The 11,263-nt window shown below is 41.9% G+C and overlaps 1 protein-coding gene across 1 annotated transcript; it reads left to right on the forward strand.

The window, feature by feature from the left end:
- The first annotated feature begins 306 nt into the window (after nt 1–306).
- wdr44 (WD repeat domain 44) lies at nt 307–11,173 on the forward strand. Its single transcript, XM_033640873.2, has 20 exons — nt 307–524; nt 1,827–1,860; nt 2,961–3,044; nt 3,343–3,958; nt 4,299–4,438; nt 4,529–4,624; nt 4,730–4,866; nt 5,148–5,231; nt 5,328–5,434; nt 6,174–6,325; nt 6,421–6,559; nt 7,238–7,299; nt 7,427–7,543; nt 7,659–7,781; nt 7,888–8,079; nt 8,165–8,266; nt 8,375–8,490; nt 8,604–8,731; nt 9,997–10,131; nt 10,219–11,173. Exons 1-20 carry the CDS (start codon nt 448–450, stop codon nt 10,305–10,307), a joined length of 2,730 nt encoding a protein of 909 aa, XP_033496764.2. The 5' UTR covers nt 307–447; the 3' UTR covers nt 10,308–11,173.
- Nucleotides 11,174–11,263: the final 90 nt, after the last annotated feature.

Consider the following 11,263-nt stretch of genomic DNA (forward strand, 5'->3'; position numbering starts at 1 on the left):
ATTTTTTGTGTTACTGGTTTGTTTATGACGCGGTTCACTGGCTCCGTTAGCTTGACGTCTGATCAAGTGTACGCTGTTTTAAAACGCGCTTTTTGGTGTTTGCTTTCATAGAAGACTCTCGCTGTGAGCGGGACAGATTTATATCAGGGTAGAAAGCTAGTTAGCATTAGGCGTTGGTCAGTCGTACGGCCAGATTACATTTGTTAGCCTAGCATTTGGCTAGTAGCGCTAGCGGCTAACTGTTACTGTAACGTTATGGAGTGACGTTGGACAGGAAAGTGGTTGACGACGCCTGGGTCAAGCCTTTTAAATTATAACATAAATATAGAGGGGGCAGGGTATAGAGAGACAAGCGCATGTGTGTAACACTTCCTCTCGCAGGTTAGGCTTTTAGATAGCTGCCTGGCGACGAACTTTGACTAGCTAGTGAGCTAAATTCATGTTAGCATGGCGTCAGATACAAGTGACACCGAGGAATTCTATGATGCTGCTGAGGACGTTAATTTCACTCCATCTCCCAAAGTGTAAGGAAACACCTTTTGTAATACTATTTCAGATAACAGTGACTAATGCACACGTCTTTCTGCTTGTTTTAGGCCATCTTGTGTCATGTTAACGTCATAAGTCAGTTTAGCAATGACAGCTAGCGAACGTTAAGTTAGCAAAATCCAGATTGCTGCCGATAGCATCAAGTTAACTGAGCTGCTTCAGAAATAAGTCTTAAAGGGGGTAAATTAATGTCCAGTCAATTTAGTATTTAAACTGTTAAAATATGTTGTATACAGTGATACAGTAACGATGCTTCAGGTCACCAGCTGTTTGATGTCAATACAGGCGGAGTTAACCCCAACACACAGTCACATGATGTTTTTCCCTGAGATCAAATGGACAGAAACTTTGTTTATTGTGTCACCAAAAAGATGCTACTGCCTGTCATTGTGGGAGCTATTTGTTTTGGTTGGTGGGGACGACTTCAGTCAAGCATAACCAAGAAACATTGTCATGTTTTCAAAGTAATGTTAAAAGCTGTCAGTTTAGGGGGAAAGGGTAAACTACAGCAAGATTAAACTTTAACTCTGCCACTTTTTGTCCATTTGACATGAAAGCAAGTGACTGTTTTTTTCAGAGTAAAAATAAATGGTTGAAGCCGCCATGTAAGATCACATGCATTGTATGTTAGTTATTAAAGCTTTTTTGAAACGACAATTTGGCTGTATCTTGCTGCTATTTAGCACTGACCACATTCAGAAACCAAATTTTTGCAGTATCTGGTTGATTTTTTTTTTTGAGTATTGACCAAGTCATGTTTACTCAACAACATTCAGCACACCACTGAATCAAAGCCCATTGATGCTGTGTCTTTTACTTGTGTGCAGCCATGTCCTCAAAGTTCGTCAAGCGATATATGAGCAATAAACAACAGGAGAAAGTCTGTGCATTGTAGCTCTCTTAAGTGCAATTTATTGACACATCCACAAGTGTGAAGAACAGCATTCAGCTCGAGATGCCACTTGTGGATGTGCCAATAAATTGCACTTAAGAGAGCTACAGTGTGCAGCCTTTTTCATGTTGTATATTGCTATTCTTTTGTCCACCATCTCACTTAAACAGTTTCTGCATGTGCATGACTGCTATGTCTTGCACTAAGTGATAGTAGAGGCCTTAAAATCTGTATTTCATTTTAGGATAAAAGTGTTGCTCAAAGGGACAGATAAAATCATAACAAATGTGATTTCAGATTAGATTTGTTTTGTGATGTTTAGCTTGTGTTTTTGACATTGATTTGCATCGCCTTTTTGAACTTTATCCCTTTGTGTTTTTTTTAGGTCACCTGCAAAGTTTGTCATTCCTTCCCCTCAGGTATGTTGATCTAAGCCCAGCTGCTGTTGAAACAAGGCAGTATCTGCTCAATCAGTATTGCAATGGTTACTTTAACTGCAGTTGCAATGTTACCAAGGCTTGGACATGAAGTGGAGGTAGCTCATACATAAAATTCATGACATTCCTGTCATATTTTTTATTAAATCTATGGAGTTATCTTTGCCAGATAGATTACTTCTGAATGTTTTTATTAAGCCAAATGACTTACTGTCAACTGCTGTTCTTTTCTCATTAAAAAAGAGAGACTTTGCGAGAATTGCACCTAAATTAATCTGGTATTTTACCAGATTTAGGCACCGTTGGAATTGAAACCTACTAAAACAGTACACTGTTCCAACAAGTCTGTAACTATCTAGAGGTGACTGCAGTGTTTATAGTAGCTCTCCTTGAAGTTGCCCCAACCTCAGGAGACGTCAGAGTAAGATATTGGTTCCTGCCTGTGTGAAAACATTACCGCAGCCTGTTGTGTAATGAGTCATTGACTGCAAATACTCAACCCTTTGCCACGATGTCTGCCGCCCACAGTGGTTAGTCGGCGTCTCGTACCTGACAGCTAGAAAAATGTAAATGAAATGTAAATGAATCATCTGACCTTGTTGCTCTGCCCGCCCTTCCCACACAGACCGTTACAACTGAAATTCAAATTACCCCTGCTCACGAGAGGTTGCAAATAAGAACTACTTTAACAATACTGAAGTGATATTGGACTGGACCCAAGTGGTGAACCTTTCTCACAGAGCAATATTAGCCCTGCACGCAAATTAACTTATAGAACAATGTGTCATACATAGATTAAACCAGCGTGAAGACCCTGGATATGACTATAGGGGCAGTCACAGAGGGCACTGAGTTTACCCACATGGCAAAATGTCTGCATCAAATGAAGAAATGGACAGATAAAAGTAAAAGTTAACTGGATGTGAGAACTTTGTAAATTTTAATGAAATGTGCGTGTGAATATAGGTTTTTCTCTTGATGTGCTTAATGAACTCTGATATAAATCAAAGCTGGCATGTGACTTTTGTTATGTCCAGTGTGTATCTATTGTAAGTGAAACATTTTTTATTGTTTCCAAACAGCTCTCACAGAGGACAGTGAACGCTGCACAAGATGTGAGCTGTGGAGTGGCTGCATCTGAGACTCAGCAAGATGATTCCCTACTGGTATGGTTTTCTCTGTTGTTGCACGGTGTCTTGCACAAGATGACTCAGATCAAATGTTCTCATATATATTTTTTTCTTTTGTATAACAAAAGTGTAAACTAGTGTGGATTTTAGAGATATCTGTGGTAGTCGTTTTAATATCACTAGTTGTGAGTTTTTGTTTTGTGGAAAGAAAGAAAGAAAGAAAAGGTACATGTACAGACAGTAACATATTTGTGTTGACGGTGAGCTGGACACCTGGATTTTGCATTGTAGTTGCTGTATTGTTAAACTGCCTATTATTTTCTCTTCCTCCTAGATCATTGATAGCATCATTGAGGAGAGTCAAAAGGGAAGTGCTAGTGATGCTGTTGAGGTGGATCAGCTGTTAGATCAGCTCCATGTTGATGTAAGAGAAGAACCGGAGCCAAAGGAAGGGAGTAATGCTCAGGAATTTCCTGCGGATCTAGCGGCACCAGCTGTCAAACCTCTGCTTGTCGAGAGGCCGGAGGAACAACAGGAAAGCGCAGCGACGAACGGAGCATGCTCTATACCTGCCCCTGAACCTGCAGATCTCCCCGGGCCATCGGCTGGGGTGCAAGAAAGTGTTCAACCCCCAGACATCACCAGCACTGTAGGACTGTGTCAGCCTGATGGGGCTGGAGCGGGTGCAGAAGGGGAGCAGGAGCGGAGACCTGCAGATATCTTAGAACAGGTCCCGTTCACAGACAGGCCAGCTGACTCGGACTCTGGGCCTACAAAGCCCCCACGGCAATTCACAGTGGAACCGGATATCGTAGCCAGCACCAAGAAGCCTCCTCCCTCACGTCCACCACCTCCCGCCGGAGGTCCTCCCCCGAGACCGCCTCCGCCAGCTTGGCAGAGTTTACCTTCCAAGAAGTCTCAGGAGTGTCTGAGGCCAAGTGGACTGGAAGGTAGAGAAAACATTTCACAGCTGATAGGTGCTTGATGCAAGACATCACTGGAATAGTAACTTAAAGCATTTGATGTTGTTGTGTGTACAGCCTTTAGAGCAATACCATGTGTGGAAAACCTTTAAGAACAGTACTGATCTCATACTAAAAAGTCAAATATTTCAGGGTAATGCTGATATATCACTTCCCATGTTACAGCTTACCTTTATTTTTATGATTTTCTAACAGTGAACTTCATTTTTGTTCACAAAAGGCCAGAAAATGTGCTCAATGCTACACCAGTTTCTGAAAATATGTAGTTTTTTTTAAATGAAGTGTGTTCTGTGATATGATTGTCCAGTGTCTGCAGTCAGCGTCGACGCTCTGGAGCCCTCCGGCCTGGTGTCTCCCAGCAGCACAGTGAGGAGTCTAACCAAAGAGCTGCAGCATTCCTTGGATCTGGCCAGTGCCACCAGTGGGGACAAAGTGGTGACAGCACAGGTCAGTGAGGCTGCAGACCTAATCTCTGTCCTCCTTTTAGATATGCTCAGATGCTAAGATATGCTTTTTTTTTTTCTTTTTTTTTTTTAGGAAAATGAGGATGAACAGGCCTCGTCTCAGAGTGGAGGACAAACTCCAGGCCCTCAGCGTCCACGTTCCAACTCTGGTAGAGAGCTGACAGATGAAGTAAGATTCCCTCTGTGTTTGTTTTTATTGCCTTTATTCACCCAACCCCTCACACATTCCTTCCACCGGCACTGTACGCTCAAAATGTGTGTTATCTGAAAACAGGAAATCCTGGCCAGTGTGATGATCAAGAATTTGGACACTGGGGAAGAGATCCCTTTAATCCAGGCAGAGGAGAAACTTCCTGCAGGGATTAACCCCCTCACTCTGCACATCATGAGGAGGACCAAGGAGTACATCACGTGAGCAGAAAATTATTTTTTCTCTATTAGCTGCAATATTATGCATCTTCCTCAACACTGTTCTATAAACTGAGAAACCAGTGTGTATAGAAGAATAAGGCAGTGCTTTGTCTAATATTACAACATATGCACTTACTGAATCCAGACACTTCACTGTCAAAACAAGCTTCAAGTAAAACCCTTTTTTCTCCCAGTGTTGGCAGTGTTTTGTTTTTAACCTAAGTACATTTACATGTAACATTTTCTGGAGGAAGTTCATCTGTTCTATTTTTTCCTCTCAGGAATGATGCAGCACAATCAGATGATGATGACAAGGCTGCGGCTCCGCTGGCAGACACAGATGGTGGAAAGCTGAAACAGAAAACGTAAGTGTCTTCTTATAGCCTGTTGCTGGAATTGATTTTCATCTTCTGTGATCAAATATAGAATATAATCATTTGTTGTCTCTCATTTGTATCCAGAACCCAGTTTAAAAAATTCCTGGGCAAGTCTGTGAAGAAGGCCAAGCATCTCGCTGAGGAGTATGGAGAGAAGGCAGTCAACAAAGTGAAGAGTGTGCGCGATGAAGGTAAAAGATATTATCATTATTATTATTATTGTTGTTATCATTATTATTATTATTTGAAGAATTTGGGCAGAAAGTTAAATTTCAGGAAAACATTTTAAATGCAACCATGTATTTTTATATTTTATTCTGTCAACAAAAGTGCTGGATAAGTGGAAGGACAACAGGATGCAGAGTGATAAGTGCAAGCAGGAGAAGAGACTTGGTTGAGATTGCCATTTCTAAATGGATGTGGGTGCTGAGGGTATCACAGCTGAGTTCAAACGTCTCACTGTGATAACCATAAATGGCAGAAGTCAAGTAAATGCCCCACTGACTCATCAAAACCCACAAATCAATGACACTATTCAATTATTTTCCTCCGCTTGGTGAACTATGTGACTCTACATGCGTTCACTTTGTGGGTATTTATTAAACTGTTTCCAATGAGTTAACAAGATTTGACATCGTTCCCTGAGGAATGTTTCACTGTATTAGATCTGGCTCAAGCTCCACATAATCATGAGGATGGTAACTGCTAATGCTGTCTGGGTCCAGGCTTTGAAATCCACCCACTCCCCTGAAGCTGACAATTCTGTCTGATATGGCTAAAGCAATTTATTAAATATCTCACATTGAATGCTGCTACAAAATTGTACATCCGTTTTACAGGATTTGGCAGGACATGCCTGTGAAATATTAATGCTCCTGCTGTAAATGTTTTGATAACATCAGTTATGCTTTTTGTTTCCGGTGGGGTCAGTGTTCCATACAGATCAGGACGATCCGTCGTCAAGTGACGATGAGGGCATGCCTTACACCCGGCCCGCCAAGTTCAAGGCAGCGCACAGCTTCAAGGGTCCCTTTGACTTTGATCAGATTAAAGTTGTGCAGGACCTGAGTGGAGAGCACATGGTGAGAGGAGCTTAGGTTTTTGTGTGATATTAATGTTTAAGAGAAGATGTGCACCAATGAGTGCTGGAATTACACCATCTGTGTCTTGTCCTCAGGGGGCCGTTTGGACGATGAAGTTCTCTCACTGCGGGAGGCTGCTGGCGACAGCAGGCCAAGATAATGTGGTTCGCATCTGGGTGTTGAAGACTGCCTTTGACTACTTTAATAACATGAGATTAAAGTACAACACTGAAGGTAACATCATCGGAATCGCAGATTTTTTTGTTGTTGTATGATGATTGATTATGTTAATGGTTTCATACCTGGCCCGTTTGGTTTGGTTCAATCGAAGTCAAGTATGTTTGCCCCCAAACTGCGGTTCATTTGGGCAGGTGTGAACACAGCAATCACACTTGAGTTTGCACCAAAACAGCCAGACCTTGTTGTAGAGGTGGTCTCAGTCCAGTTACAAACGAACTCTGGTGCGTTTCGTTTAGTTCCAACCTCGATCCAAACCAACTGCAGTCACATGACATATTGTTTGGGTTAAACATGAGCATGTTACAGTCCTGGAGGATTATTAATGTGCACCTCCTCCTGTACTGCCTTAATATGCACATTCAGCACATCCAATGCATCAAAACATTGTTTTCTAGTTGGAGTCGCGCCTTGTTTGCAAACTGTATGGTTTGTTTACTTCCTGGATTTTTCCCACATGGAAATTCTGACCAATCAAGAGCAGCTTTCTTGCGCAAGGCATTTGATCTGGTCCGCTTGTAAATGCTGCTGTGAGAACACGAACCAACTCTAGGCAATTATACAGCTTTGTAACAAAATTAGTCCCTGATTCAGACCAAAGCAAAACAACTCTAGGTCTGAAAGCACCCATAGATGCTTTAGCTGCATTAAGATTTATTTGTTTGGCTTCTCCAGGTCGAGTTTCACCTTCTCCCTCTCAGGAAAGTCTGTGCTCTTCTAAATCTGATGACCCTGGGGTGAGTGAAATCAATGATCCCTTTAATTTGGGGGACATCCAAAAATGCTAAGAATAGTAGTGCGACTATTGCAATGTTGTGTCTTTCACAGTCTTGAGATTCTTAACAGATCGTACTCTCATCTTAGGCAAGTTGTGCTCCAGAGGACCCAGACACAGAAGATAGGAATGCCCCTTTCCGTCAAGTCCCCTTCTGCAAGTATAAAGGTCATACAGCTGATCTACTGGACTTGTCCTGGTCAAAGGTGATATCTTACTGTCCTCTCTTTGTCCTTTTATCCCTCCTCTTCTCACACATTCGACACTCTCAGCACTGGTTTTATCTTCATCTTACTTTTTTCCATTTTTGTGTCACTGTAGAACTTCTTCCTGCTCTCCTCCTCCATGGATAAAACAGTCAGACTGTGGCACATATCCAGGAGAGAGTGTCTCTGCTGCTTTCAGCACATTGATTTTGTCACAGCCATTGCTTTCCATCCCAGAGTAAGTAGAGTCACCTTGCGTTACTTCTCTCAGCAAAAATCAGACATCTATTAATTTTGGCTCTCAGATTGTATTTATAGTAGCACTCGCTTCTGTTTTTTTCCAGGATGACAGATACTTTTTAAGTGGCTCTTTGGATGGAAAGCTACGACTCTGGAACATTCCTGACAAGAAGGTGGCGCTTTGGAACGAGGTGGACGGTCAGACACGCCTCATCACAGCAGCTAACTTCTGTCAAAATGGGAAGTACGCCGTCATCGGCACCTATGATGGCAGATGCATCTTCTATGACACAGAGGTACCCAGCAGTGGTTTCATTACGACCTTATGAGTTTTTTTTTCATTCCAGGTTGAACTTATTTTTCTCTTTGTCCGTTCTGTAGCGCCTGAAGTACCATACACAAATTCACGTGAGGTCCACCAGAGGCAGGAACAAAGTTGGACGCAAAATCACTGGAATTGAACCTTTACCTGGAGAGAATAAGGTAACATCTCATCACCACTACAAACACATCTAGAGTTGGTTTGATGCCCGTATAATGAGACGCCAGTCAGACTTGTAAATGATGAATTCCCTCTTCTCCCTCTGATAGATTTTGGTGACCTCAAATGATTCCCGCATTCGCCTTTATGACCTGAGGGACTTGTCTTTATCCATGAAGTACAAAGGTTATGTGAACAGCAGCAGCCAGATCAAGGCGAGCTTTAGGTGAGGATGACTCCCTTTTTTGGAGTTTCAACTTGACCATTTTGAACAAGTCACAAAAGTCTTGTTTATATATTGTTCTGTACCTTGATTTACTGCGGGTTATCTTCCTACAGTCATGACTACTCCTTCATAGTCAGTGGCTCAGAGGATAAATACGTGTACATCTGGAGCACTTACCACGACCTGAGCAAATTCACATCTGTACGACGGGACCGCAATGACTTCTGGGAAGGAATTAAAGGTAACTGTGCTGTGTGTTGGATGACAAAGGTGATTTTAAAGGGACAGTTCACCTGAAAATCAAAAATACATATTTTTTGCTTTTACCTGTAGATCTGTTTATCAGTCTAGGTTGTTTTGGTGTGAGATGATGAGTGTCGGAGATATCGCCTGTAGAGATGTCTGCCTTCTCTCCAATATAATGGAACTAGGTGGCACTTGGCTTGTGGTGCTCAAAGTGCCAAAAAATACATTGTGAAAATCTCTACAGCAATGTCTCTTTCCAGAAATCATGACCTGGTTACTCAAGATAATTTACAGACTACAAACCATATCATCACGCAAAAGGAAGCGTACATCTGATAGCTAGCTCACCTAGTATCGCTGAGCTAACATACATTACAGCTCAGCCACCATTGATGTTAACACCTTGCGGTGTCATGAGCACAAGCCTCTTGTGCATGAATAGATGCACACTTCCTTCTGCACTGTGATGTGGTTGGTGAATGTAGTTTCGTAGAAAGCAAATAGTTTCTACATGGAACTGCTCACAATGAGGTCTGTGGATTATCTTGAGAAACCAGGTCATGATTACTGGAAAGAGACATTGCTGTTGAGTTTGTCAGATGTATTTTTTTGGCACTTTGAGCACCACAAGGCGAGTGCCATCTAGTTCCATTATATTAGAGAGAAGGCAGACATCTCTACAGCTGATATCTCCAACACGGGGCAACTGAACTGTCCCTTTTATGTGACTACCTGTCTGACAAATTATGTGCCCCAGAAATGAGTCCTGAAACCTGGAAATGAGGAATTTGGCATCTCCCATTTCCCTAGTCTCAAAGTCAAGGGCATTTTGGTTAGATGCTTTCATGTTTTCTTCTCTGACATACAATATGTCATGAAATAACCCACTTGTGAGTTTTGTAGCTTTTATGTTTCTTAAAAAAGGCAGTTGCTAACAAGTGGCTAAATGAGACTACAGAAAGTCATCAGGCCAAACAGCCTTGCCGTGGTAGAAATGTTAAGTTATGTCACCCTGGTGAAGTCCGTTAGCTTTGTACCTCTGCCAACTGAACTCTTAAATGTGGGGTTCATTTAAGATGATTATCCTGCTGAACAAAATGTGTAAATATTGTATTGTCTACAATAATCCAAACTCCAGTGGAAAAAACCCGTAGGCTTTTTGTCAAGGGAACCAGGGTGATGCTAACTAACCCATCTGTCTGGAGCGCTCTATTTGTGCCCCTTGATAGAACTGGTACTGAAGCTTTATTTATCTTTCAGCACACAACGCAGTGGTCACCTCAGCGATTTTTGCACCGCACCCGGGCCTTATTGTTCCACAGGAAGCTGGAGCAGACAAACCAGAAGCGGAGTGCAAGAGCCTGGACTCCACAGACTCTGAGACGATACCCTCAGGTATGTTGGCTTGAATTAATTCACGGACAGATTTCATGACACTCAGACTGTCACTTCAGAGCTATAAAACAGTGTTGTCCTCGGCAGGAGCCCTGAAGACCGATCACACGGAGGTTCTACTCTCCGCTGACTTCACTGGAGCCATCAAGGTTTTCATCAATGTAAAAAAGTACTGAGCACTTCAGAGGTTTGTCGGCTCCCCGCACTCAGGCCTGCCTGTCGGAGATCAGTCCTGAAGATGAAGGACAGCCTGTCAGGGGCCATCTAACATCACCCAACTACCTAACGGTTATTCCTCTGAGACAAAGAGCCGTCTGTAGCTTTTTCAGAAGAACAGGGACCCTTAAAATGGAAGATGAGGGAATGGGTGGAAGAAAACTGACTGTACAGAACAGACTGTGTGATTCCCTGTCACATTTCTATTTTTTATCTTTAATACCAAGGAACTGTGAACGGTGTGGCATCGAGAAACAAAAAGAGCTGCATATGTTGAGTGTGTGCGGTCTGTTCAGATATGTATGTGCTAATTTACAGCTGTAAGACTTGAGTATAGCTAGAAGGCTATTTGTAACAGTATGGGCACCTTACTAATTTCTTTTGCTCCCACATTTCAGAAGAGTTATGTGCAAGACACTGTCCTAATGTCAGTCACAAATTTCAATGTGTCTTATGTAAAGAGATGTAACCCTTTGTCTCGAAAGCAAGGTGGTTTGAAATTATTTGTGCCTCTGAAATCTAGATCGCTTTTCTAAATTTAACTTCAAGCTTTCCTCTAAGGTTTATCAGACGTTTCAGCGGATGACAGCAAATCTGCGGTACAGGAAATCTGTATGCGGCTATTTGTGATTGGGGCTGGGTATCTTAAATTTTTTTCAGAAACAATACTGGCTCTTACGTACTTTTGATAAATTGTTTTGTTCAATGAAAGCACATTTCATTATAAAATAGTACTGTAAATTCAGTGTTTAACATTGCATACTTGCTGCTTTTGTAAACAGAACCAAATGCTCTATTAATTTCCTCAATAAAAGCAAACACAAACTAGAAGAATGCTTGTTGATAACCTTTTTTTTAACCTTGAGAAATCAAAATCATTGCCAACAACTTAGGTGAGTGAGTAACATTTTGATAC

The sequence above is a fragment of the Epinephelus lanceolatus genome, chromosome 11, assembly GCF_041903045.1.
Source record: "Epinephelus lanceolatus isolate andai-2023 chromosome 11, ASM4190304v1, whole genome shotgun sequence".
In the NCBI taxonomy this organism is placed as follows: Eukaryota; Metazoa; Chordata; class Actinopteri; order Perciformes; family Serranidae; genus Epinephelus; species Epinephelus lanceolatus.

Coding starts and splice junctions, on each gene's coding strand:
- wdr44 (XM_033640873.2), top strand. CDS start 448: ATGGCGTCAGATACAAGTGACACCGAGGAATTCTATGATGCTGCTGAG. Junction 8,267..8,374: donor CTTTACCTGGAGAGAATAAG/GTAACATCTCAT, acceptor TCCCTCTGATAG/ATTTTGGTGACCTCAAATGA. Junction 10,132..10,218: donor CTCTGAGACGATACCCTCAG/GTATGTTGGCTT, acceptor TGTCCTCGGCAG/GAGCCCTGAAGACCGATCAC.